At 63.2% G+C, this 23,004-nt stretch overlaps 4 protein-coding genes across 10 annotated transcripts; 3 read left to right on the forward strand and 1 right to left on the reverse strand.

The window, feature by feature from the left end:
* The first annotated feature begins 139 nt into the window (after window positions 1-139).
* Window positions 140-11,657, forward strand: PNKD (PNKD metallo-beta-lactamase domain containing). 2 transcript variants are annotated; one of them, XM_005519979.3, is made up of 10 exons: window positions 140-235; window positions 631-847; window positions 8,895-9,010; window positions 9,214-9,326; window positions 9,559-9,617; window positions 9,743-9,835; window positions 10,082-10,245; window positions 10,362-10,448; window positions 10,559-10,674; window positions 10,866-11,657. In XM_005519979.3, exons 1-10 carry the CDS (start codon window positions 208-210, stop codon window positions 11,037-11,039), a joined length of 1,167 nt encoding a protein of 388 aa, XP_005520036.2. In that variant the 5' UTR covers window positions 140-207; the 3' UTR covers window positions 11,040-11,657. The 2 variants fall into 2 exon arrangements, with proteins under 2 accessions (XP_005520036.2, XP_087915183.1); XM_088059057.1 differs by lacking the exons at window positions 140-235; window positions 631-847 and adding an exon at window positions 7,830-7,896.
* TMBIM1 (transmembrane BAX inhibitor motif containing 1) lies at window positions 1,595-7,484 on the reverse strand. The gene is made up of 12 exons (XM_005519937.3): window positions 7,371-7,484; window positions 4,180-4,424; window positions 3,993-4,075; window positions 3,858-3,922; window positions 3,678-3,731; window positions 3,521-3,571; window positions 3,326-3,365; window positions 3,163-3,200; window positions 2,856-2,943; window positions 2,653-2,748; window positions 2,354-2,407; window positions 1,595-2,256 (listed from the first exon to the last, which is right to left on the reverse strand). Exons 2-12 carry the CDS (start codon window positions 4,394-4,396, stop codon window positions 2,113-2,115), a joined length of 930 nt encoding a protein of 309 aa, XP_005519994.1. The 5' UTR covers window positions 4,397-4,424; window positions 7,371-7,484; the 3' UTR covers window positions 1,595-2,112.
* Window positions 11,658-11,909: 252 nt separating the features above from the next.
* On the forward strand, window positions 11,910-14,523 carry CATIP (ciliogenesis associated TTC17 interacting protein). 2 transcript variants are annotated; one of them, XM_088059136.1, is made up of 9 exons: window positions 11,910-12,036; window positions 12,210-12,422; window positions 12,551-12,606; window positions 12,950-13,036; window positions 13,155-13,325; window positions 13,510-13,634; window positions 13,723-13,799; window positions 13,903-13,987; window positions 14,220-14,523. In XM_088059136.1, exons 1-9 carry the CDS (start codon window positions 11,961-11,963, stop codon window positions 14,521-14,523), a joined length of 1,194 nt encoding a protein of 397 aa, XP_087915262.1. In that variant the 5' UTR covers window positions 11,910-11,960. The 2 variants fall into 2 exon arrangements, with proteins under 2 accessions (XP_087915262.1, XP_005520037.2); XM_005519980.3 differs by having other exon boundaries at window positions 13,899-13,987; window positions 14,220-14,450.
* An 824-nt stretch (window positions 14,524-15,347) lies between these two features.
* Window positions 15,348-21,734, forward strand: SLC11A1 (solute carrier family 11 member 1). 5 transcript variants are annotated; one of them, XM_088059135.1, is made up of 14 exons: window positions 15,348-15,438; window positions 16,022-16,155; window positions 16,850-16,972; window positions 17,253-17,372; window positions 18,128-18,234; window positions 18,325-18,395; window positions 18,503-18,570; window positions 18,703-18,858; window positions 18,996-19,154; window positions 19,327-19,416; window positions 19,587-19,706; window positions 20,158-20,307; window positions 20,906-21,059; window positions 21,139-21,734. In XM_088059135.1, exons 1-14 carry the CDS (start codon window positions 15,420-15,422, stop codon window positions 21,363-21,365), a joined length of 1,698 nt encoding a protein of 565 aa, XP_087915261.1. In that variant the 5' UTR covers window positions 15,348-15,419; the 3' UTR covers window positions 21,366-21,734. The 5 variants fall into 5 exon arrangements, with proteins under 5 accessions (XP_087915261.1, XP_014104693.1, XP_087915260.1 ...); XM_014249218.2 differs by lacking the exon at window positions 20,906-21,059 and adding an exon at window positions 20,389-20,462 and having other exon boundaries at window positions 21,139-21,312; XM_014249217.2 differs by lacking the exon at window positions 15,348-15,438 and adding an exon at window positions 20,389-20,462 and having other exon boundaries at window positions 16,057-16,155; window positions 16,796-16,972.
* Window positions 21,735-23,004: the final 1,270 nt, after the last annotated feature.

Here is a 23,004-nt window from a genome sequence, read left to right on the forward strand (position 1 = left end):
AATCCCCGCCGCCCCAGCCAACCACCGCCCGAGTCCGCGTGCGGATCCCGCCCTTTCCGCCAGCGGGGCGGGCCAGCCCCGCTCTGCGCGATGCGCTCTGGGAGATGTAGTTTTCTGCGCACGGACCTGCGGCGCCGCCCGCCGACAGTCCCCGTGTGGCGAGACTGCAGCTCCCGGCATGCAGCGGAGCCGCCGCACACCAGCACCATGGCGGCGGCGCGAGGCGGATTGCGGGGTAACTGCGGGCGGGAGGGTGGGTAGGAGCAGGGGTAACCCCGGGGCGGGAGCACCGGGACCATTCCGCCACCGCCCTCACGGCACGGTTCCGCGGCCTTCGGCACACGCGCCCCGACACGCACCCCCTCCCCGCCCCGCTGAGGAGAGGGCTTAGGGCCACGCCCCCTCCGCGCTTGGACGCGCCCCATTGGATTAGTCATGGCCCCGCCTCGCCTGCGCGCGCCCCCTGGCGGACGGGCAGGGCCTGCGGCAGGGTGAGTCCGGGTGAGTGAGGGAAAAGGGATAAGGGCAAGGGTAAGGGCAGGGACAGGGGCAGGAGCTTCAGGCAGCTCGGGCTGGGCCCCCCACACTCTACCCGATGGCTGTCCCTCCCTAATGCTTCTCTCCCCGCAGGACTGCTGGTGGCAGCAAGACCCTTGGTGGAGTGTCCTGCCAAGGCCTGGGGGCGGCCGGACCCCCGGGGCATACGGCTCTTTGGGCACAGCTGCCACCGGCCAGCGGGACAACGGCCCAGTCCGGAGCCTGGCAGCGGGGGGCTCCCCGAGGGGGTGGAGTACATCCCCACACGCAAGAAGGGCAAGAACCCGATGAAGCCGGTGGGGGTGGCCTGGTGAGTGGCTCAGGTGGTGGGAGAGGGTCGGCACTGGGAGGCTGTGCTGCTCTGTGGGGCTCAGGGGTCTTGGGGGTCTGCAGCACTGAGCAGGGCACTACCCATGTAGCCGCAGCATGGCACAGCACCCTTGTTTGCCTGCCCACTCTCCATCTCCTTGACTGGTGGCTGTCCTGCAGGGCCATTGGATTGCCTTCCGGCATCATCCTCTTCCTCCTGGCCAAACGGCAAGTGGACAAAAACCGCCTTGAGCAGCTCAAAATCCGCCAAACAATGAAGGAAGCCAACCAGGGCGAGTATGATTCAGAGCGCTACAGCAGGGTGGTCAGGGGGGCATAGCCAAGCTGCCCCACTTCCCCAGGATGTCACTGCGGCACCTTGGAGGGACTGGCCAAGGGGACACCAGCCCCGTGGAACACATGACGGTGGCATCGTCCCCGCCTGTCCAAACCATGAAGTGCTTATGGAGCTGAATAGGGACAAATAAAGTGAAACAGCTCAGTGCCACTGTGGTTGTTCCCTCAATGCTCAGCCCCAGGCTCTGCCTGCCTCAGCAGTGGGGGACCCAGCTGTTCTGCAGCTGGGCTTCTGCCCACAACAGCAGGGCCTACAGACAGGGGATGGAGGCCAGGCTGACCTTGGTTTTCCCATCCCAAAGCAGTGTTTGTGCTGCACCAGGCCGCAGCCCCCACTGAGGCTGCCCACAGGTTTTTAGAGGGAGTTGCCACACCAGTAAGACAGGGACCGTCTGGAAAACTGAAGTGTTTTATTTAGCAAGTGCAACTTCGCCCACATCTGTGGCTGCAGGGCCTCTGCAATGTGAGCTCTGCCACGGAGGTCCCAGCTGCCCCCTGCCCACACTGGGCACAGCCCTGGCTCGGAGAGGGGGCTTAGCCAAAGCCACATTTAAGGCACAGAGTGAATGACACCAACTGTTCTCTGCCAAAAAATCCCAACATGATCCCAGCAGCCGCTGCCAGCTCCCTGTGCCCAGGCAGGGCTGTGACATTCCGCTGCCAGCTCAATGCCATTGGCACAGCATCGGTAAGCAGTGCCAAAGCCGGGCTAAACTGCCTAAACGCTGGCAGCCAGTCCCCCCTACTGCCCTCAGAGGCTTGTTGGGGGATGATCAAGGGAATCCCTTTCCTTAGCAGCCTACAGGTAGGAATGCCAAAGCATTAAGAGTCACAGTAAGCGGACTATCCTGTACAGAGACCAGAGGAGGGGTGAGGGGCAGCTGGAGAGGGACAGGAGGGGTCCCAGGGCTAATCCCGGCCCACTATCTGCAGGAGGAAGGTGAAGATGTAGATGATGTCAGTGTAGATGGTGAGGGCACCATAGACATACTCCTCAGGGCTCAGTGTGTTCTTCCTGTTCCCCAGCACAAGTTGGGTGTCATAGGCAAGGAACTGCAGGGACAGACAGTGTCAGGCAAGGACCAAGGGGGAATTCCTCCCTCCCCAGTCCCTGCCCAACACCCTCTGCCCACTCTAGCCATCAGCTCACCAGTGTGAATGCGATGGCCCCGATGGCTGCGTACAGCATGTGGAGCCAGGGCACCTGTGCGGGAAGGGAACACGAGCAGGGTGAGCCGGGGTGCTGGCAGGCAGCAGGCAAGGCAGGGCAGGACCTGCTCGCACCCAGCTCCTGAGGAGCTGCTGCTGACGCACCCTCTCCCTGCAGGCAAGCTGCCTTCCATGGCTGGTACCACACCCTGCTTCCCAGCAGAGGGACCACCCAAACCCCCTGCCTGCACCAGCCCTGAGGTTACCCAACCTCACAGCCCCTCTGTCCTCCCCACTCACATATTTGAAGGAGAGGACAATGGCAGTGATGATCCCGGTCACCATGACCACAATGCCCAGCACACAGAATAGCCCCGGACACGATGTAAAATCAACCTGATGGGGACACAGACTCTGTCACAGGAGAGCCCAGGGTGTCCCCACTGACCAGCTCCCCGCACCTGGCCCACAGAGGGCAGGGCAGGGTGCATCCCTCTCCTTGCCTTGGTCTGGAAGCAGAAGATGGTCACAACGATGGCCACAATGGCAGTGATGAGCATGGCAATCAAGACAGCTTTTGTCTGGTACATGCTACAAAGAAAGTCACCTCACACTTCAGTATCCTCCTGCCAGAGGGGTGTTGGAGACCCTCCCCCACAGCCCCGATCCTGGGCAGGAGGAACTTTGCAGTCCCTGAGCCCAAGGGCCTGGAGCATCCCCTGGCTCCTGGCAGCCTCTCAGTTGAGCTGGCTGCATTGTGGAGAACAGGAGGGACCCCAGGTCCTACAACCATGGGTCCCCAGAGCATACCTTGCGATCGTGCCTGTCATCAGCCCCATGGCCAGTGTCTGTGGGAGAGAAGGGTGAGCTCAGTGGGCTGCCCACATGTCCTCCTATCCCTCCCAGCCCACATGGGGAGCTGGAGTGCCATGGGGGCACCACCAAGACCCCTTGCCAGTCCCAGCCCACTCACAAAGATGCTCAGCAGGATAATATTCCAGGGGAAGCGTCTCCTGAGGACAAAAGAGGAGAGAGGTAAGTTAGTGACAGCAACCATGTTGTGTCCCCTTGGTCCCCTGGTGATGACCCAGGGGCAGGAACCTATCTTGATGCTCTGGAAACACCCCCCATACCCACACACCCCACCCTGGGGGTCCTAGCGACTCACCGGGGACCCTGGCAGCATGCCAGCACCAGGTAGGTCACCAGGAATACAGCACTGCAAGGAGAGACAAGTGTCAGCCCCACAACCCCCACACCAGGATCAGCCCCTGGGCTGGGACACTGAGGATGTGGGGGTACGAGCCAGCAGAGCCCCTACTCACTATGAGGCGTAGTAGATGGCAGCATTCTTCTGGACGAAGGAGCGGACAGGGTCACTGTGGGAAAAAAGGGACAAGTGTGAGGGAGGGGAGACAGCAGCTACTGTCACCTCTGAACACTCTCCAAGGAACTCAAGCTCCCCTCTTTTTCAGGACAAAGGTAAGGAGGAACCCTCTACTTACACAAAGGTGAACACAGAGATGATTCCCACCGTTACCAGGAGCTGCAGGGAGATGATAGCATAGACCTGCAAGAGACAGGGGGTCAGCACTTGGCCCCCCACCCTGATAAGGTGCCCCTGGTCCCTTGGGACTCACCTTGCGGATGAAGGAGTGCCGGACTTTTCTATCATCCCAGTCAACTGATTGGAAGGGAGAGCCATCCCCAAGGCCACTGTCACCTGTTGTGGTGGACACACCTCAGCACCACAGTCAGCCATGCAGCCCCTCACAGCACCCCTGCTTCTAGTGCCCTCCACCAAATAAACCGAGGTGCCCCACTTACCAAACCGCATAGGCATGGTGGGCATGGCCATGCCCGGATGAGGGTACCCCCCTGATGCTGGATACCCCCCTGGCTGCGCGTACCCTGCCCCCGCAGGGTATCCCCCAGGCTGCGGGTACCCCCCGGCATAGTGGGGAGGCTGGGGGTACCCCGCAGGGGGCGGGGGGTAGAGGGGGTTCTTGTCATCGTAGGCTGGGGGTGCGCTGGGCTGCGACATGCCGGCTCCCTGCGTCTCCCACAGGCACCTGGAGGGGACAGAGGATGTGGGGCTTCAGCACAGGTCCCCCTCCCTGGGCAGGACCTGTTCTTGGTGAGTGGAGCCACAGAAGGGGACAGAGGTGATTGTGCAGCCACAAAACTTCCCCCTCCCACCTTAATAGTGGCTTCTAATTAGTAAGGACAAGTTAGCCTCAATGCCAGCAGGTCAATAACAGACGAGGGAAGTCCCCACTGTCTCTTGGCCGGGGCCACCCGCATTCCTGTGCCCTGAGTCCCCGGCACCTGCGTCAGTGGTCAGCCGTGGGCAGGGCACAGCCACGCGCTGACTCAAGCTGCGTCGAGGACGTGACCTTTTCAGAAGGGATCTGACCTCTCCGGTCTTTGAAGCCCACCCTGACACTGCCAAGGAGGAAGGAGCAGCACCCCTGGCTGGTCTGGGGCTCCTGGTAGTACCACAGTGAGGACAAATAACATCACCTTGCCGACTGACTGGGATGGAAACACAGGGTCTGACCCTCATCACAGTCACACAGATCCCACTGCTCCCCCCATTTCGGGGGTGTCCCCACCCAACAGCTGCATGCGTCACACGGGCTCCAGAAATCCTGAGTCCCCTGAGGGAGTTATAAGGAGAAGTGACACCCACATCACCTCTATAGGAGATGGACTCTTCCTCAGTGAGTGGAGTTGGGACCCCCCTGGGGCTGAGTTCCCCTTCTCGGCCACACCAGGCCCCTTCACAGAGCCCCCAGCAGCTGTGAGCAGGCAGCCTGGGCTCAGGGCCAGCTGGGCTTGGTCCCAGCAGAAGGAGAAGGAAAGCAGGATCTCCAAGGCCAGGAAAACAACAGTGCTGCCAGTAGACAGTGCCAGGCCTTTACCCACCTCCCACCCCCTCAGCACTGGCACGCCAAACCCCAGGAAGGTGCCAGGACCCCCCACAACCCTCCTGCCCGCAGCGGTGATGTGAACATGAGACCATCCCAGAGAAGGAACCAGGATCTGAACCTAACCAGGACCAGGGCTGGGAGGGGATTGGGCACTTCCTCCTGTGTGACGCCAGTACTTCCCACAGCAGGGCTGGACAGACATGTCCACAACAGACAGCAGAGCACACCCATGCCAGCAATGCCGGGCTGGGGGAAACAGTTCCGTGTCTGTCCCTCTATCCCTCCTGCCATCCAACTGTGCCAGCCACGGCAGAGTTGCCACAGTCGCACTGCCCTTCGTCATCATGATGATGACAGCGCCAAAAATAACCGGCGTGGCAGTGACCACACAGATAGGAAGTTCACTTTCTCCACACTGGTTTCCCAGAAAGCACATGGTACCCCCTGGTACCGCCTCATCTGTGAGGTCAGGGAAGGTCCCAAAATAGGACCTTGACCCCAGGAAAGCCTCTGTGACTGACACTCAAGTTACAGGGGGGACCAGTGTCCCCAGGTGTCTGGGGAAAGTGGGGTGTATCTGGCCAGCACAAGGTCATCACTAGGGTCCCACCCTGTGCCCATGACCAGCACCTCGCAACTGCTCCAGCCCCTCCTCTTCCCACCCCATTGGGGTAGCCTTGGGCACAGAGAAGGAACCAGCCTGACGGGTCCCAGCAGCTGCCACACCCTGGGAAGCAGGCAGCTGAACCATCCCAGGTCCATGGCACTGCACGATGGTGGATGGCGAGCCAGGGCCGGCTCAGTGGCCACAGCATGACACAGTCCCTGGGGACAGGGTGCTACTCTGCACCGGCACTGTGACTCAGCACAGATAAGGCACATGTAGCAGGCTTGTGGGGTATAGGCAACCATCATCCCTGTCACAATCCCACGGGAAGCACAGGGTTGTGTCCCCACCATCCACCCTGACATTCCTGCCAGGCTCAGGCCCCTGCCACCAGCTCCACAGGTTCCCAGGGGAAACACAACCACCTTAGGATGGGATCATGGCTTGGGGCAGGGGACAGAGCTCACCACACTCAGGATGCCTGAGAAAGCACTTCAATTTTGAAGAACCTGGAAGCTCCCACCACTACAGCACGGGCTGGTACAACACAGAGTGGCTCAGCCTGGCACAGCATGGCACAGTACAACAGGGCACAGCTGCCTCCTGCAGCACAGCACGGCTCAGTACAGCACAGCCGAACACAACACGGCAGAACTTGTCCTGGCCCAGCCCAGCCCAGGCTAGTGCTGCTCAGCTCGTACAAGTGGGTCAGTACAGCCCAACCAGGCCAGAAGTCCCTGCTGCCCCACACCGCTCACACACGACACAACTTTGTTGGGGTTCAGCATCACCACTCCCACACCCCTGTCCCTCTGCAAGCTCTCTCCCGGAGGCACAGACATGGGAGAGAGGTGTCTTCCTGTACCCCAGTCCCGGCACCCCCACACTACCCACTACTGATCCCCACGCACCCCCATGGTGTCACCCCCACACCTTGCCGGGCACGAAGCCGTGCCCACCCCTCCCGACACACCCCACGGGGTCCATGAGGACACCCTCCACAGCACAAGTGTCGCTGCCGTCCCACGGACCACCCCGCACCACGCCCCGATTCCCCGCCACGCCATCGCGTGGGGTCCGGAAAACAGCACCAGCGCCACAGAGGGACCCCGCGCGTAGGGCTCCTGTCCCCCCGCGTCCCTGCTCGCGGGACCGCTCCGTGTCCCCTCCTCCCGCCGCCGGACCTCAACCCGACGTGCCCCCCCCCCCGCTCCGGTGACGGGGGAGCGGATGGTCCCATCGCGTCCCCGCTCTTTAGAGACCGGCCGCCCACCCTCGCCCAGTCTCCGTGGGCCTCCGGGACGCTCGGGAGAGCGCTGGGATAGCCCTTCGCCGGCCGTGGCACCGGAGGGCGCAGGGTCAGGGGGGTGGAGGGACGAAGCGGGCGGAGGGGAGTCGAGAGAACGAGGGGAACCGCCGGGGACCTCAGGCGGGACTCGGGAACGGCGGGGGGCGCGGAGCGGGGCGGGCCACCCTACCTGCTGCGCGCTGCTCCGCCGGGCTGCGGCCGCGACCGGACGGGACGAGCCGGGACGGGGCGGACGGGGCGGGGGCAGCCACCGCCCACCGCGCCCCCCGGCGGCGGCTCCGCGCCCTGCAGCCGGGACGGCCGGTGACCGGGAGCGGGGTGCGCTCTCCCGCCTGTCGTTCCCCGGGACGGACCCGCTCTCGCCCGTCCCCCCGGGACTTTCCTCCCGCCGACTCTGACGTCACTCAGGGACCCCCTTCCTCACGCAGTGACGTCATCGGGGGGACACCCCTCGGCGCGGCGGGGGGGAATCCCCTCCTCTGGGCGGGTGACGCGCGCGGCGGCGGCGGCGGGGCCGGCAGGGGGCGCGGCGGGCGCGTGACGCCGGGTGGCGGCATGGCCGCGGGGCCCGGCGGGGCGGGGGGGGGGGCGGGGGGGGGCGGGGCGCGCGGGCCCGGGCCCCCCCGCCCGCCCCCCCCCCCCCGCCCCGCCGCTGCGCTCATGGCCTTCGCCGCCCCGCTGCTGTTCCGCCTGGGGTGAGTGAGCGAGCGAGCGGAAGAGCGAGCGTTCGCCGCTGCGGGACCCCCGCGGGCAGGCTGGCAGCCACCGCCGCCCGCCTTTGTGCTGCCGCCGCGAGGGAGGGCCCAGCAGCCTTCCCTGCTTGTGCGGAGCCGCCCGGGGAGGAACCTGCGGCCGCGCCGGCATCGAGAGACCGGGCTGCGGCTCAGCCCGCTCCCGCCGGGGGAATGGGTGCGGGCGGGGTCAGCCCGGCCGTCGGGGCCGGGGATCGGGCACCGGCTCCCCCCGCGCGGTGCCGGTCACCCTCCCGTGCGGGGCGCCTCCTCTCGGGTGTCACCGCGGACCTGCCCCGGTGCCCCGGCTGTGGTCGGGCTACCCGGTGCTGGCAGGAGCCCCTGCTCCCCGGTTTCGAGCTCCCGCCGCCACAGACGCAGGGGACCCTCGGCTACTGCAGGGATCGCTCCCGGTGTGCCATCCAGGGGTGCCCTCGGCCGGGAATGGGCTTTGCAACCCGCCACTTTACGTGTCCGTTATTGCACCATTCCCCGTACCGTCCCATATCGCTGCTGTGCAAAAGGGGAGCTCCCTCCGAGCCCCGCAGCCTGTTATCTTTTGCACCCCCACATGCACGGGGGCTTTTCTTGCCTCCCTTTTCCTCGGCTCATTCCCTTCCCTGATTCCCCAGACCATGTCAAGCTTGAGCATGTGGCCCCCGGAGCATGGGGAAGAACAGCCCGCTCCAGCCTCTCCTGGTGAGCACCCCGCAGCAACGCCCCCTCAGTCCTTGCTGCTCAGTGCAGCTGGAGGGTGCCTGCTTGGGGAACCAGTTCAGCCCTCACTACACATCTGGGCTGTTCAGCCCTCACTACACACACACCACTTCTAGCCTCCCCGAATGAGAAAGTGGCCCTATTTGTGCTCCCTGTGTGAGTCACAGCCTCGGCAGTATCCCCCTTCCCAAGTGGGCTCCTTAGGGAAACTGGGTTTAATGCCTGGGGGTGTCTGCCCTCCCTAGGTACAGCCTGTACGCCCGCACACGCCTGGGCTACCTCTTCTACCAGCGACAGGTGAAGAAGGCCCGGGAGCGGTACCCGCACGGCCACTCCGTGCCCCAGCCCTACTGCTTCCCTGGTGAGTCCTGGCGAGCCCCTCCCACGCCACGGCCCTGCAGTGTCCCCCAGCGCTGGCTCTTTGGGGTGGGGAGGGGTTGCCATCACCGAATTGCCCGAAGCATGTTTAACTAAGAATTAGATGTAAGCTGTGGAGAGTTTGGCCTGGACTCCCTCTTTTCCAGCCAGGGGCGTCATGCCCTGATTCTGTCTGTTCCTCCCCAGGGGTGAAAATCCTGCCTATTCCTGTGCTCTCCAACAACTACAGCTACCTGGTCATCGACACTGGCTCCAGCCATGCGGCCGTCATCGACCCCTCTGACCCACTGGCTGTACAGGTGAGAGCCCCACAACCACTCTGACCTGGTGTTTGGCTGTCTCCAAGTGAGGACACGTCTCTGTATTTTGGGGATAGAGGGGAGCAAATCTGCCCCTAACCTGCAGCTGTTAGTGGCCAAAGCAAGATTGGAGCATGACAAGGGAGCTGGGGTAGACAGGGTTTAGGGGGAAACTGGGACTTAGGTTCTCTGTTCCCCCTAATCTCTGTCCATATTTCCCCCTCATTCCCAGGCTGCCATTGAAGAAGAGGGGGTGATGCTGGAGGCCATATTCTGCACACACAAACACTGGTAAGGGGCAAGAGGTGGCCCTGAAAGGGTTGGTAGCTGCTGTGAAGGTTGCCCCAGCCCTGCCCCATTTAGTGGGGGGAGTATGGGGGTGTACATTTAGGGTCTCTGACCTCCCTGTCTTGCAGGGACCACAGCGGAGGGAACGAGGCACTCTGCCAGAAGCACAGCTCCTGCAAGGTGTATGGCAGCGCTCTCGATGCCATCCCACAGCTCACCAAGTAAGTCCTGCACCCCCCTAGCACCCCTGTAAATTTGGGGGGGGCGGGGCGGGGGGTGGTGCTTCATTCCCAACCCCCACTGTCTGCGGCATTCACCCACCAGTCCATCCCCCCAGTACCACGTTGGACAGAGAGCTGGCACACTCCTGACACCAGTGTGCAGGAAGGGTTGCCAGGGGAGGTGCGTATTTTGAGGTGCTGGGGTTGGGGGGAGCACCCTGACGGTGCCCCCTGTTCCCGGCACAGCCCACTTGCAGACAGGGAGAAGGTGAGCGTGGGCTGCCTGACCTTCGAGGCGCTCGCCACGCCTGGCCACACTGTGGGACACATGGTCTATGTGCTGGATGGGGGCCCCTTGGGCAGCCCCCCCTGCCTCTTCTCCGGGGACCTCCTCTTCCTTGCTGGCTGTGGTGAGTGCACCCAACTCCAGACAAGGGGTTGGGGTGTTGGGGGGTTATCCCATCCTGGGCTGGGCTTAGGGGTACCCCCAGACCTCCCCATGACATGAGGTTGTGTGGGGGTCCAGGCAGGCCGTTTGAGGGCTCCCCTGAGACCATGCTTGCCTCCCTGGACGTGGCCATGGGCTTGGGCGAGGACACGCTGCTTTGGCCAGGTGAGTGTCCCCAGCAGCAGGGCAGAGCTGCTGGTGTCCCTCTAGTCCCCACTGCCGAGGTGAAGAGCTGGGTGGGGGTGATGCTAAGGGCTGTGTATGGGGGTCCACAGGCCATGAATATGCACTGGAGTGCCTGACCTTTGCCAGTCTCTTGGAGCAGGACAATTCTGCACTGGAGCAGAAGCTGCAGTGGGCAGTACAGCAACGCCAGGAGAAAAGGAGCACGGTGAGGCTTGGGGGTCCCTGTGTGCAGCACCCACCACCCCAACCCCTCACAGGGTTCCCTTGGCAGGGATGCTGCACCCCAACACCCTCTTGCATGGTGGGTGCCATAGGGGCAGGGGGGGCTGGAGGCATTCCTAGCTCCCTGCCAGGGCTGCAGGCTCCAGCAGGGGAGCTGAGCAGCTGCCCCCACAGTGCCCCTCCACGCTGGGGGAAGAGCAGACCTACAACCCCTTCCTGCGTACCCACCGGCCAGAGCTGCAGGAGGCACTAGGACTGTGGCAGGGCATGGGGGAGGACCCGGACGCCTTTCGTGCCCGCGTCCTCAAAGAAGTGCGGAGGCGCAAGGACCTCTACCAAGCCACCTAGATCCCACCCCACTCCCTGGATCCCCCCTTTCCACGGGGCCGGGTGATGGTTGGACACAAGGGGGCCAAGACTGTATGGTTTGTTTTGCTGTGAATCTCCCTCCTGCGGTGCAGGGTTGGGGCAGGGGGAAGAGTGGACACCCCCTTAAGTGGGCACCCCATATGTGATCCCTGCCTTTGCTCCCTCAAACTTGGGGGTCACCAGCTGTCATATAGAAGCACCTCAATCCCCTCTCGGGGGGTCTGTAGCCCCCCACTTCACTGCTGGGGCTATAGGAATGGCACCAAGGGCTTTTTCCTACAATCCCTCCCCCCCTCCCCCCCATTTTTCTGGGAGTCTGCAATTTCTCCTCCACCACCAGCACCACTCAGCCCCCTCCCCTTAAGCCCCCAGTGTTGTGCATCTCCTTTGTGGGGGCTGGGATGGAGCCAGCAAGGGAGGCGGGCCGGCAGTACTACCTCCAGGCGAGGGGCTCCTCTCCAGTGCCCCATCCGGAGCCCCCCCTGTACGTACACACACACACACTGGAACGGGGCCATAGGGACATACTGCTGGGGCACGGGGGGTGCCTCTTCACTGGGAATCGGAGCCACAATCACCCCCACGCCCCAAATAAAAGACTGGATCGATTTTACACCTGTTCGTCCCTTTCTCTCCTCGCCGGCGGGGACGCGGCGGCGCTGAACCCCGCGGCGGGGCGCGGCCCCTTTAAGAGGTGTGGCCAGGGCGTTGCCCGGGAGACGGGGAGGCGTCGGGGGCAGCGGGCTCGGTGCGGCCGGGGGGAGGACGGGGGCCACAGGGGCTGGGGGCTGCAGAGGCGGGGCGGGGGTCACTGACCCCCAGGGTCACGCGTGGGGCGGGCACCGCGGTTCGGGGTACCCCTCACCCGAGGGTCCGGCAGCAGGAGGCCCCAGGCGAGGCATGGAGCCCCCTCCCGAGAGCTCACAGGAGGCCCCGAGCATGGCGGACGCTGCTGCCGACTTCCTGAGCCTCATCGGTGCGTGCCCCCTCCAGCCTCCCCTTGTCCCGCCGCACCCAGGGGCTCGGCCCAGCCTGGGTGGGGGAAATGGAGACAGGGGGGTGACAGTCTCTCCGGGAGAGAGTGACCAGAGTGACCGTCTCCTCGCGGTCACTGTCCCTCGGTGTCAGGGTCACCATCTCTCCATGCAGGGCTGAAGGAGCTGGAGTGGTGTCTGTTTGCTGAGACGCTGGCAGTGGTGGCCGTGGGGGCCTCACCAAGGGACAAGGCAGAGGGCCAGTGGTGGATGGCAGCCCAGTGGGCACCCTACCAGCGGGAAGGTGAGCCGATGCAGAGCTGCGTCCTGGTGCAAACCAGGTTCCGAGGCAAGCGGGATGGTGTGCCTGCCTCCAGCACGCTCAAAGGTGAGCCGGGGGTAGATTTGGGGTGTTCCTTTCTCCCCGGGGCTGGAACATCCCTGCCCACCTGCCCCCAGGGCGGGGAATAGGGACAGTGACGACGGGATTGTTTGAGCATGGCTTTGCTCTGCCAGCCTATGTGACCTGGCAGCTGGAGACCCTGGAGCAGGAGGAGCAGGAGTGCCTGGAGGTGACTGATACAGTGGTGGCATGTCCTCTTCCCTGTGTCCTACCCGCTGGCCTGGGGTGTGCCCTGCAGGGCCTGGGGTGTGCCCTGCAGGGCCTGGGGTGTGCCCTGCAGGGCCTGGGGTGTGCCCTGTAGTGGCACCTTCCTGGGGGCTGTGCACCCTGCAAAGCTACTGTGGGTAGTCTGGTGTCCCTTGTCGTGCTTGGACTCCAGCTCTGCTGGTCCCCATCCCCTCAGTGGCAGCTGGTACAGTACCCCGGCTGACAGCGGTGCTGGGGAGTGCCGCCTCAGAGGAGGGGGTGCCCTGGCTCTACCCTCCACCCCGTGCCTCCCACCCCTCCCGCAGCTCAGACCACACCCCACAGAGAAGACGACCCACATTGTGAGCCACGAGCATGGGATGACTGTCACGAAGACCCTGCAGGAGGGAGAGGTAAGGTTGAGGGTAGGGTCACATCCTGGGAGGGGGCAGCACAGCTGGCGTGTCTCCCCAGGGGTGCACCAGGCATCTGGGGATGCTGGAGCTGTGAGGTAGCCAGGTCCCTCTGCAGGCAGAGCCACAGTGCCAGAGCTTCCACTACAGCCGGGCCAAGCTGCGGGGGCTGCTGCTGGAGGGTGCCAGCCTCCTGCTGCTGCGGGTGCTGGCACGCCGGCAGACAATGCCCCCAGACCTTGTCTTCCCAGCCATCAACACCGAGGGTGACCTCTCCACCTGCAGCTATGTGAGCCACCCGCCAGGGGGGCCTGTGGGATGGGGGCATCTGGGTCAGGTTGGGCTAACCAGGATGGGATGTGGGAAGTGGGAGTGGGCAGAATGTGTTCGACAGCATGAGGGGACACATGGGGATGGCACCTGGGGGCAGGGGTGACTGAGACAAGGCTGAGCCCTGGGTGTACCGCCCCCAGTCTGCCCTGGGCATCCAGCGGCAGGCAGTGGGCTCGGCAGAGACAGAGGTGTTTGTGATCGAGCGAGCCGTGCACACCAGCACAGGCGCCTCCACTGTCTGGCACAGCAGCTTCCTCCCCAACGGGTAAGGGCAGGGGTCCATCAGAGACACCCCAGCCCTGCCAGTCTGGTGGGACCCAGGATGGGGAGGTCAAGGGCTCTTCCCCTCTCAGGCATTTGGCTCGGCTGATGCAGATTGGCTCCCCAGTGCTGATGCTCCTACAGGATGAGTCCATCCTCATCAATTCAGGTACTGAGGAGGTGAGGCTTGTGCCTCCCAGCATGGGCTGCCCCTGCCCGCTGTCTGGAAGTCAAGGGGGAACACCCTGCCCTGCCTTTCTGCTGCTAGGTAGGTTTGAGCCCCAGCTCCCCTTCCCCAAAGAGCCCCGGGACTGGGAGGAGGACATCCAGCTCTGCTCCTGCTTCCTGGACAGGAAGGTAAGATGGGTGGATGTGGGGACAAGGGGACATGGGGCTGTGCTAGTCTCCAGCAGGGCCTCCCCTGGTGTGCCCAGGAGGCACATTGAGGGGGCAGGCTGACCAACATCCTTCCTCACACCTTCTTAAGTGTGGGAAAGGACCCAGGCTCCTGTCCCCCTCAGCCTGGCACTGCCCAGGGGGGAAATGTGTGTTCATGCTCATCTCACCTACCCTGTCCACCCCACTCCAGGAGGAGCTGCAACTATCCCATGCTGCCTACCTCCAGCAGCACCCCGAGGTCCGGGCACTGCTGTCTGACTTCCTACGGGCATTGCTCCTCCAGCAGCCACAGGACCCCATCTCCTTTGCTGCAGAATTCTTTGCCTACCAGCGGCCCATTGGGACCCCCTTTGCCTCCACTGGGGCTACCAGCCCCCTCCCCAACTCCCCACCTGGCCACCCTCCAGCTGACAGCAAATAAAACAGCCAGCACTGCCTGTCCAGTCTCGTTTGCTTTGGGGAAACTGAGGCTCAGGGAGGGCAGGTGGAGCTGAATTGTGTGCTAAAGCCCTATCATGCCTTCTGGGTGGGACCCTCTGCCACTCACAGCTGTTCTAGCCCTTCCTTAGGGGGTGGAGGGTGCCTGGGGTGCACTTTGGAGCAGGGCCAGGCTCAGATCCCTGCGCCTGCCACCACCCCACGTGATCCCTGTGGACACCCCTTGCTCACCTCCCTGTGGGACACAGCCTGGCCGGCAGAAGGGTACCCCAAGATGGGGCAGCTGGTACCAACCAGGCACCCACAGGAGCACCTGAGCTGGTCCCCCTTCTGCCTCCACAGCCATGAGGGTCCTGGGGATGGGGTGCCCCACTTTTGTTGGCACGGCTTGACACTGCAACATTGGCACCCCATCTTTGGAGGGAGGGTCCCTGCACCCGAGGGTGATGTGAGTGCCCTGTGCCACAGAGCCTGCCTGGCTGGGTGCTTCCCGCAGCAGCTAAGGGTGCATTTTGGTCTCCTTATGCAATATGTGCCTGCTTCCTCCTCACTCCCACTTCTATGGCATTTCCCCTACTCCCGTGGGGCCAGCCCTCCCTTCTCGCTCTGTGGGACACTCCCCTGTCCCCCCAGTCACCCAAGCAGAGCCTTTGGCATGTGATGGAGAGTGACATGCAGACATCTTCCCACGCCCCAGTGAGGGTGACTCGTGTTTGCACGTGTGCGAGGCAAAGGGGAGGGAAGGGGCCTCCTGGCACCGGGGGGGAACCGAGACTCTGTGTTCATAGGGGTAGGGAAGGAGCACTTCCTTCTCCTATCCTTCTCCTCTCCTCCTGAGGGAGGGCGGGGGAATGACACAACCGCGGGGGGTCCTTTAAAAGCTGGGCTACCGGCACTGCACTCAGTGCTGAAATCAGGGAGCCTCAGCACTGTGGCTGGACCGGGTCCACCCATGGCATCACTGGAACCAGGTGAGTCTTACAACACTTCTTGGGTCCCCTTGTGCCTCCTGTTGTCCCCCTAGACCCCCTTCCCTCCACCCTGGGTTGCTGTGCTCCATCTTTCAGTGGGCACCATCCCTCCCAGCCTGTCCTGGATTCCCCACCTGCCTCATCCTCTGTTCCCTCAAGCCTGGGAATGTGATTCAACCTATACCCAGGATGTAGGTGGGCTGCAGAGGGGGAATTAGGACCAGTACCAGCTTCTTGCCCTCACCCAATGCCCATCCAGCAGCAGGAGCTGGGGCAGGGTCCCCTCCTGTCCCTGCTGCCCAGAAACGCACTTGGCTCTTGGACTGGAGAAGACGGGGCTGAGACCAAGGGTTTTAGGGGCACCTGAGCAGGAGGTGGCATCTGATCCCTTTGGGTAGCCTTTGATAGACCCCATAAAGTCATTGTCATGGCCCTCTTGGGAAACTGGTGCTTGTCCCCCATGAGGTTCATTAGGCAGGGTCAGGTGGGACTGGAGGAAGCTGGTACCAGGGCTGCCAGCCCACCAATGTCCTCGTCCCCATGGCAGGCTGCCACCTCCCCTCCTCTTCCTTGTCCCACTCAGGCCTCACCAGGTCCCTGAACAGGGGCCAAGAGGAGAGTTACAGCACTGGCAGGAGCCCCAAGCCCCCACAGCACCCTGGCACTCAGGACCAGACCTACCTGGAAGAGCTCATCAGCATCCCCAAGGGCAGTGGGGTAGGCACTGCAAGGCTGTCTCAGGGAGGGTGGGGGAGTGGGACAGTGCTGCAGGGAGCTGCGGGGAGGTGGGGAGGCAAAGGGCCACTGCAGTGGGGAATATGTGTCTTGGCTCACGCCCTGGGGACATGCCCCCAGCACCCCAGACCCAGCTCAGGCAAGTCACAGCCTTAGGTTGAGTGTTTCCATGTTTAAAGTTGTCCAGACGGAGAAACTGAGACAATGGGGCAAGGATCACCCCACTGCTCACACACCTCCTGGGCCACCCATGGATGAGCCCAGTGGGGCTCCCCAAGGCTGCTTGCACCCCACCAGCCACCTCCATCCTTGTCTGGTCTCGGGGCAGTAGAACAGAGGAGGGGAAGGAATGGATTCCCTAGTCAGGAGGAGTAGCAAAAGCAGAGGACAGCAGCGGAATTCCACGGGATGCAATTAATAGTGCCTGACAGCGCTGGGACTCCCCTGCAAATCACTGTCCAATGGGTGAGACGGGACTCACTGCCCCTCCAGCACTGCTGCTAACAGGGAGAGGCTGGGGGGCAGCAGTTCCCTCTCCGAAACAGTCAGGAAAATGACCTCCATGTGCTAAACACATCCACACGGGCAGCACTGGGCTAAAGGGGACTGGATGTGCAATTAGGAGGCACTGGTTTTGAACGGGAGCTCCTCGCTCTGACCTGCTGCTCCGTCCCAGCCTGGGTTCAGCTTTAGGAAACTCTGGGCTTTCACCGGTCCCGGCTTCCTCATGAGCATCGCCTACTTGGACCCAGGCAACGTGGAGTCAGACCTGCAATGCGGGGCACTGGCGGGATTCAAGGTGAGCCCTGCTCCGGACCCAGGGAGCGGGCGGGGGTTTCGTAACTTCTCCAGCACCAACGGCTGCCCATGGCAGCTGCCTTCCCCAGCCCGGGAGCAGGAAGGGCACGGGGGGCCCTCGGCACAGGGAGAGGCCACCCAGGGGGGCACCCCTCTGACTGGGCAGGAGAGCACCTGCACCGCCTCTCTTCCCTGCAACCCCGGTTGAACTGGGGACCCCCGGGCGGCCGGATCCTGTCCAGTACCCAGTCCCTACCGCCTCCCTCCCTCCTGCCCCCCAGCTGCTGTGGGTGCTGCTGTGGGCCACCGTCCTGGGGCTGCTGTGCCAGCGCCTGGCCATCCGTCTAGGTGTGGTGACCGGGAAGGACCTGAGCGAGATTTGCTACCTCTATTACCCCAAGGTGAGCAACCACGGGGAGACCCCTGGGGTCACAGTCTGGGGCAGACCCTGTGCTGGTGACAGTCCTAGCAGGGACTTGCAGGGCTGGAGAGGAGCAGAAAGATGCTGTGATAGACCTGCCTCTCTCAGAGGCTCCCCAAAGCCCCCCAACCCCCGGTGTCCCCCACCTAGTGCCCACACCTCTGCGGTAGAGGGGCCCAGGGTGAGAGGTGGTAAACACCACTGTCCCGGTGTGACCTGGGGACACATGAGAGCGTCCCCCACGGGAGAGAGCCCAGGCGTCGGGGCAGCAACGCGAAGCCGAGACGCAGGAAGCCTGTGCATGTTGGGGCAGAAAACTGGGGAGAGTCGAGGGGAGGGATCACATGGAGGGGGGGTGTTAGGGGTCCCATCTAAATGTCAAGATCCTGATCAAGCAAGGAGATGCTGGCTGAATGACAGGACCCCAAAAGGAGGGTTGGACACATCCCTCTGGCCCACCTCCCTCAAACCCCCATATCCAGACAGATGGGTCCCATCCTCAGCTCTCATGGGGCAGGGATGGGTGGGGGGGGAGCAGGGAACAGGCTCGGATTTAGCATCTGTCTTTCATCCTGAGGTTGTGTTGTGAAAGAAGCTGAGAGGGGTCCCCATGCTGCTCTGCATGGCCAGCTACAGCCTGGAGACAGGGATTTGCACCCAGGATGCTGTGCCAGCTTGCCCAGAGCTACACGCCACTGTGGGCTCAGGCACCTCATGGTGCCCTGTCCCCTCCAGGTGCCCCGTGTGCTGCTCTGGCTCACTATTGAGATCGCCATCATCGGCTCAGACATGCAGGAGGTGATTGGGACAGCCATTGCTTTCAGCCTGCTCTCAGCTGGCCGGTGAGCCTCCCCACAGGGACCCCCAGCCTTCCCCAAGGGCCTACACCACAGGGGGCCATGTATCTAATCCCACCCCTGGCCATTCTGCAGCATCCCGCTCTGGGGTGGGGTCCTTATCACCATTGTGGACACCCTCTTCTTCCTCTTCCTCGATAAGTATGGTGAGTGCCAAGATGAGGGCTGGGGGTACTATCACCCAGGCTGCCCTGGTCGCCATGTGGCACCAGTATCCCCTGCTCTGTTCCACCCCATCTCTTTACCTTTCTAGGGCTCCGCAAACTGGAGGCTTTCTTTGGCCTCCTCATCACCATCATGGCCCTGACCTTTGGCTATGAGGTGAAGGGGGGAGCTGGGGACAACCCTTTTCCTGTAAGGCTGGCAAGGGACCCCGCCACTTGGTGTCCCCACTGCTACCAGCCTGTGGTAGGGGGGTGGCAGCTCACAGTGCCCCTTCTCACTGCTTCACAGTATGTGGTGGTGAGGCCAGGGCAAGTGGAGGTGCTGAAGGGCATTTTCCTGCCCAGCTGCCCGGGCTGTGGGCGAAAGGAGCTGCTGCAGGCCATGGGCATCATTGGTGCCATCATTATGCCCCATAACATCTTCCTCCACTCCTCCTTGGTCAAGGTGAGATCAAGGCACTGCCATGGGCACTGTTCTGCCAGGGTGCCTCAGGGTACACTTGGTGGGGACCAGCTGGTCCTGGCTGTGGGACAGGGGTGCTCACATGACCCCGTGACACCTGTGCCACTGGCCATGCCCAGACACGGGCGATCGACCGGTCCAAGAAGGAGGCGGTGCAGGAGGCCAATATGTATTTCCTGACCGAGTCCTGCCTGGCCCTCTTTGTCTCCTTCCTCATCAACCTCTTTGTCATGGCTGTCTTCGGTGAGGCTTTCTACCACCAGCGAAATGAGGACGTGGTGAGTGTCACCTCATGTGCACGGGGAGCTGTGCCCAGCTGTGGACATGGGCAGGATGAGCATCCCCTGGGGACTGCACGTTCTCATTCCCCAAGACGTGATGTGTGGGGATCCCCCAGTGCCTGTGGGAGCTGCTGGGGGCTGTCACACTCGTGCCTGCCATGCCTTACAGCACAACAAGTGCATCAACAGCAGCATCAGCCACTACGCCAGCATCTTCCCCACAAACAACAAGACAGTCTCTGTGGATATCTACCAGGGGGTGAGTGGTACCAAGCTGTGTCTAGTGAGCATCCATTCCCATTTGGGGGATATATCACTCTCCCCACTGACCCCTGGGGCGATTATTAACCCCACTAGAAAGCTGGGAGCTGATGGGAATGCCTGGGGTAGGGGATGCTTTAGGGTGCCCACTGGAGTGTCCTTACACAGGGTGTCATCCTGGGCTGCTATTTCGGGGCAGTGGCACTGTACATCTGGGGCATCGGGATCCTGGCAGCAGGACAGAGCTCCACAATGACTGGGACTTACGCTGGGCAGTTCGTCATGGAGGTGAGAGATAGCAATGCTGGCCCTTGCCCCCACAGGGAGGGGCTGAGAGCAGGGAAATCACGGGCGGGCCCTGGCTGGAGGGTTTCTGTGGGCAGCACACTCCCCCAGGGGTATTTGGAAGAGTTAATTGCCCACCATTCCTGCAGGGAGGTGGAGGGTGGCAGCTTGCTAGCACCAGTGTCCCTGTTCCCCAGGAGGGGGGATGGAGACAGTGCCCACCCACTGCACCCTGTGGGTGCCCCATGCAATGTTTCCCTAATTAATTAGATCCTCTCTTAATGAGTCGGAGGTGACACCTAGTGGGGCCCGGCAGCCCTGCAAGAGCCCGCTCAGTGCTCTGGCATAAAGGAGGGGGAGATGCCCCCCTTGTTGCTTCCTGCCAGGATTTAGGGGGTCGCCCCGACACGGTGCCCCAGGCGCAGCGAGGGTTTCAGGTTCTGCCGTGTTCCAGGGCTTCCTGCAGCTCCGCTGGTCCCGCTTCAGCCGAGTGCTCTTCACCCGCTCCTTTGCCATCCTGCCCACTGTCTTCGTGGCCGCTTTCAAGGATGCCAGCCACCTCACAGGCATGAATGACCTGCTCAACGTCCTGCAGAGCATCCTGGTAAGGGGCTGGGAGGGCATCACCTGCGCCCAAACACCCCAGCCTGGCAGCCCTGATATCCTCATCCCCCTCTCCTTTCAGCTGCCTTTTGCCGTTCTGCCTGTCCTCACCTTCACCAGCCTGCACCCGCTCATGCAGGATTTCAGCAACAGCCTGTGAGTGCCAGGGCACAGAGGAAGCAGAGTGGGGAGCAGTGGCTGCAAGCACCTTCCCTTTGGCCCATCCTAGCCCCCCAAACCATGCCATGGGACAATTAGTATATGGACATTGGAGGGGTATGTTCATTCCCACTGCCCAGGGCAGCCAGAGCGGAACAGACCCCATCACTACCCTCATCATCCTCCTCCCAGTCACACCTCTGGTTCCTCGGGCACCCCTGGACCCTCAGCATCCTCCTGGCACTGCCAGTCCTGGATTTGGAAGGTGGTCAAAGTCCACACCTAGAGCCCCACCACAGGGTGAAATACAGCTGTGGGGTGCAGAGATGTCCCAGCTGGGGTCTGGTTCACCTATAAACTCAGCTCCCCCAGCCCTCTGCGCCCAGTGGCCCCAGGGTGGGGGCTCTGCCCTGCACTCATGCCCACTGCTCTGCTCACAGCCCAGGGAAGGTGCTGATGACCCTCATCACGGGGCTGGTCTGCACCATCAACGTTTACTTCGTGGTGGACTTTTTGCCAACACTGCATGGCCTGGAGTACCACATTCCCCTGGGCCTGCTACTGGCTCTCTACGTGGCTTTCGTCGCCTACCTGGTAGGGCTGGCACGGCGGGATAGGGGCGGGACAGTGTCCCTGGTGAGTGCTCATCGACCTTTGCTCTTTGCCCCTGCAGATCTGGACATGCAGCATCGCGCATGGAGCCCGGTTCCTAGCCCGGGGTCACCACAGCCGGTTCAATTTTGGTCTCGCCCTCGAACCGACAGGGACATGGTGACAGATCCCATCCCTTGTCCCCACGTCCCTGCCCTGTGCGGCCTCCTCACAGCGGACACGGATTTGCTGCCACTCCGAGTCCGGAAATGTTGTAACCGGAGATGCACCCAGCAAGGAAAGGGTTAACAGGCCGGCAGCCCTCCCCCCAAGGTCTTAGAGCTCAGCGCTTCTTCCCAGCCCAACCCCCGCCAATTCCGGGGTGCTGCTCCAGGCATGATGCGAGGCAATGGGATAGCAGCGGGAAGTTCTCCCATCCCTCGCTACAGACGCTTCAGTGAATGAGCAGCGTCGGAGACTTCCCTGCTCATTACTGCCAGGAACCGCCGGCCCCCAGGACTTCTAATCACCGCTGGGGACCGCTAATTACCGCCGGGGACCGCTAACCACCCCGCACCGCCCGCCGCCGGCGGGGCCAGCCCCGGGACCGGCCCCAGCCCCACGCGGGGCTCCGCAACTCGTGGGGCGGGGGACGGCTGATAAACGGCGTGTTTGTAACCTGGCCTCGGCCTCGCTGCTGCTGCGTGGCCCCGGTGTGGGGCGGGGACCCCCGGCCCAGCCGTACCCCGGGGACGGCCCCTTTGCCCCGGGCGGGGGACTGGGCGGAGTTGCCAACGCGTGGCCGTGGCGGCGCGGGGGGCTCCGCGCCAGCTTTTTGCATTCCCGCGGGGGGAGCGGGGCTGTCGGGGGCCCCACCGTGCCCTTCCCGCCCCGGATGCCCCGTTTCCCGCCTGCCGGTACCGCCGGATGCGGATGCGAAGCCGCTCGGGCCCTCCCCGGGGGCGGCCGTCGCCCCCTCCTCGGTTCCGCACCGCGGGTGGGGGGGGGGGGGTCCCACCGCGCTTCGGCCCCCGCCGCGGTCCGCACTTGCGAGACGCTCCCTGGCTGTTTCAAGGCTCCCCCCTCTCCCCCGGACCCCCCCCACCCCAAAACCCCACTTCCCGACCCACGCCGCCCGGGTAGTGGAGGGGGAATTTTGGGGACCGAACACCCCCCCGGCCTGTGCCCCCCACTCCGGGAAGGGACCCCCCCCCCCCGCCGCTCCCGGGGGCCGCGCTTGTTTATGTGAAGAATGTCCCCTTCCTTAAAAGGGCGATGGCGGACGGGGTGGGGCGGTACCTCCCCCCCGCCTCCGCGTTGGCCCGGCCTCTGGCTGCTTGAAGGAGGGGCTAGGGCTGTGGGGCCCACCGAAAGGCGGGGGCTCCCCCTCCTGCGGGGGCGCAGCCGACCCGAGCCGCGGGAGGAGGAGCAGGAGACGCCCCGAGCTCGGGATGCACCTGGCCGGGGGTACAAGCCTTGGGGTACCACCGAGGGGTAGGGGGGCATCGGGGTGGTCCTCAGTGGGCAGAAGGCTGGGGGGATTGGGGTCTGCAGGGTTATTCCTGTGGGATTTGCTATTCTCTAGCTGGGACCTGCAACCCAGAGTACCATCAGCCCAGGGACACCTGCCTCCACCCAACCCTTAGGAAAAAGTGTCCCATTCCAAGCTCTTGGTGGAGTACAGCTTCCAGGGCCAGGGAAAAGGGAAAAGCATCCAGGACCCCAGTCTAAGAGCAGTGGAGTGGGACAGAGGAGTCCCTGAGTGCCTGATTGAGGGGAGCCTGATGCTCTTGTGCCTGTACCCTGCAGCCCAAACAATCCAGCTGGGCTCTGCCTGCTCTTGGCCCGGGCTTGTCCCACAGCCCCAGGACAGGGACAGGGTGTCCCTGAGCTCCCCAGCTGTCCAATCTGCCTCCAAGCAGGCAGTGGAACTGGAAGTGGTGCTCCA

Source organism: Pseudopodoces humilis, chromosome 8 (genome assembly GCF_049639895.1).
Source record: "Pseudopodoces humilis isolate 2021_Gansu_Grassland_sample_001 chromosome 8, ASM4963989v1, whole genome shotgun sequence".
NCBI classification, from domain to species: domain Eukaryota; kingdom Metazoa; phylum Chordata; class Aves; order Passeriformes; family Paridae; genus Pseudopodoces; species Pseudopodoces humilis.

Bases quoted from the DNA above. Each gene is read 5' to 3' on its own strand.
- PNKD (XM_005519979.3), top strand. From the start codon at position 208: ATGGCGGCGGCGCGAGGCGGATTGCGGG. The intron at 9,011-9,213 runs GTGAGTCCTGGC...GTTCCTCCCCAG, and splicing joins CCAGCCCTACTGCTTCCCTG to GGGTGAAAATCCTGCCTATT. The intron at 9,836-10,081 runs GTAAGTCCTGCA...TTCCCGGCACAG, and splicing joins GCCATCCCACAGCTCACCAA to CCCACTTGCAGACAGGGAGA.
- SLC11A1 (XM_088059135.1), top strand. The intron at 18,859-18,995 runs GTGAGATCAAGG...GGCCATGCCCAG, and splicing joins TCCACTCCTCCTTGGTCAAG to ACACGGGCGATCGACCGGTC. The intron at 19,155-19,326 runs GTGAGTGTCACC...CATGCCTTACAG, and splicing joins ACCAGCGAAATGAGGACGTG to CACAACAAGTGCATCAACAG.
- CATIP (XM_088059136.1), top strand. From the start codon at position 11,961: ATGGAGCCCCCTCCCGAGAGCTCACAGGAGGCCCCGAGCATGGCGGAC. The intron at 13,037-13,154 runs GTAAGGTTGAGG...GTCCCTCTGCAG, and splicing joins AGACCCTGCAGGAGGGAGAG to GCAGAGCCACAGTGCCAGAG. The intron at 13,326-13,509 runs GTGAGCCACCCG...TACCGCCCCCAG, and splicing joins ACCTCTCCACCTGCAGCTAT to TCTGCCCTGGGCATCCAGCG.
- TMBIM1 (XM_005519937.3), bottom strand. From the start codon at position 4,396: ATGTCGCAGCCCAGCGCACCCCCAGCCTACGATGACAAGAACCCCCTC. The intron at 4,076-4,179 runs GTAAGTGGGGCA...CCACCACAACAG, and splicing joins CACCATGCCTATGCGGTTTG to GTGACAGTGGCCTTGGGGAT. The intron at 3,201-3,325 runs GTGAGTGGGCTG...TCTCTCCCACAG, and splicing joins TTATCCTGCTGAGCATCTTT to ACACTGGCCATGGGGCTGAT.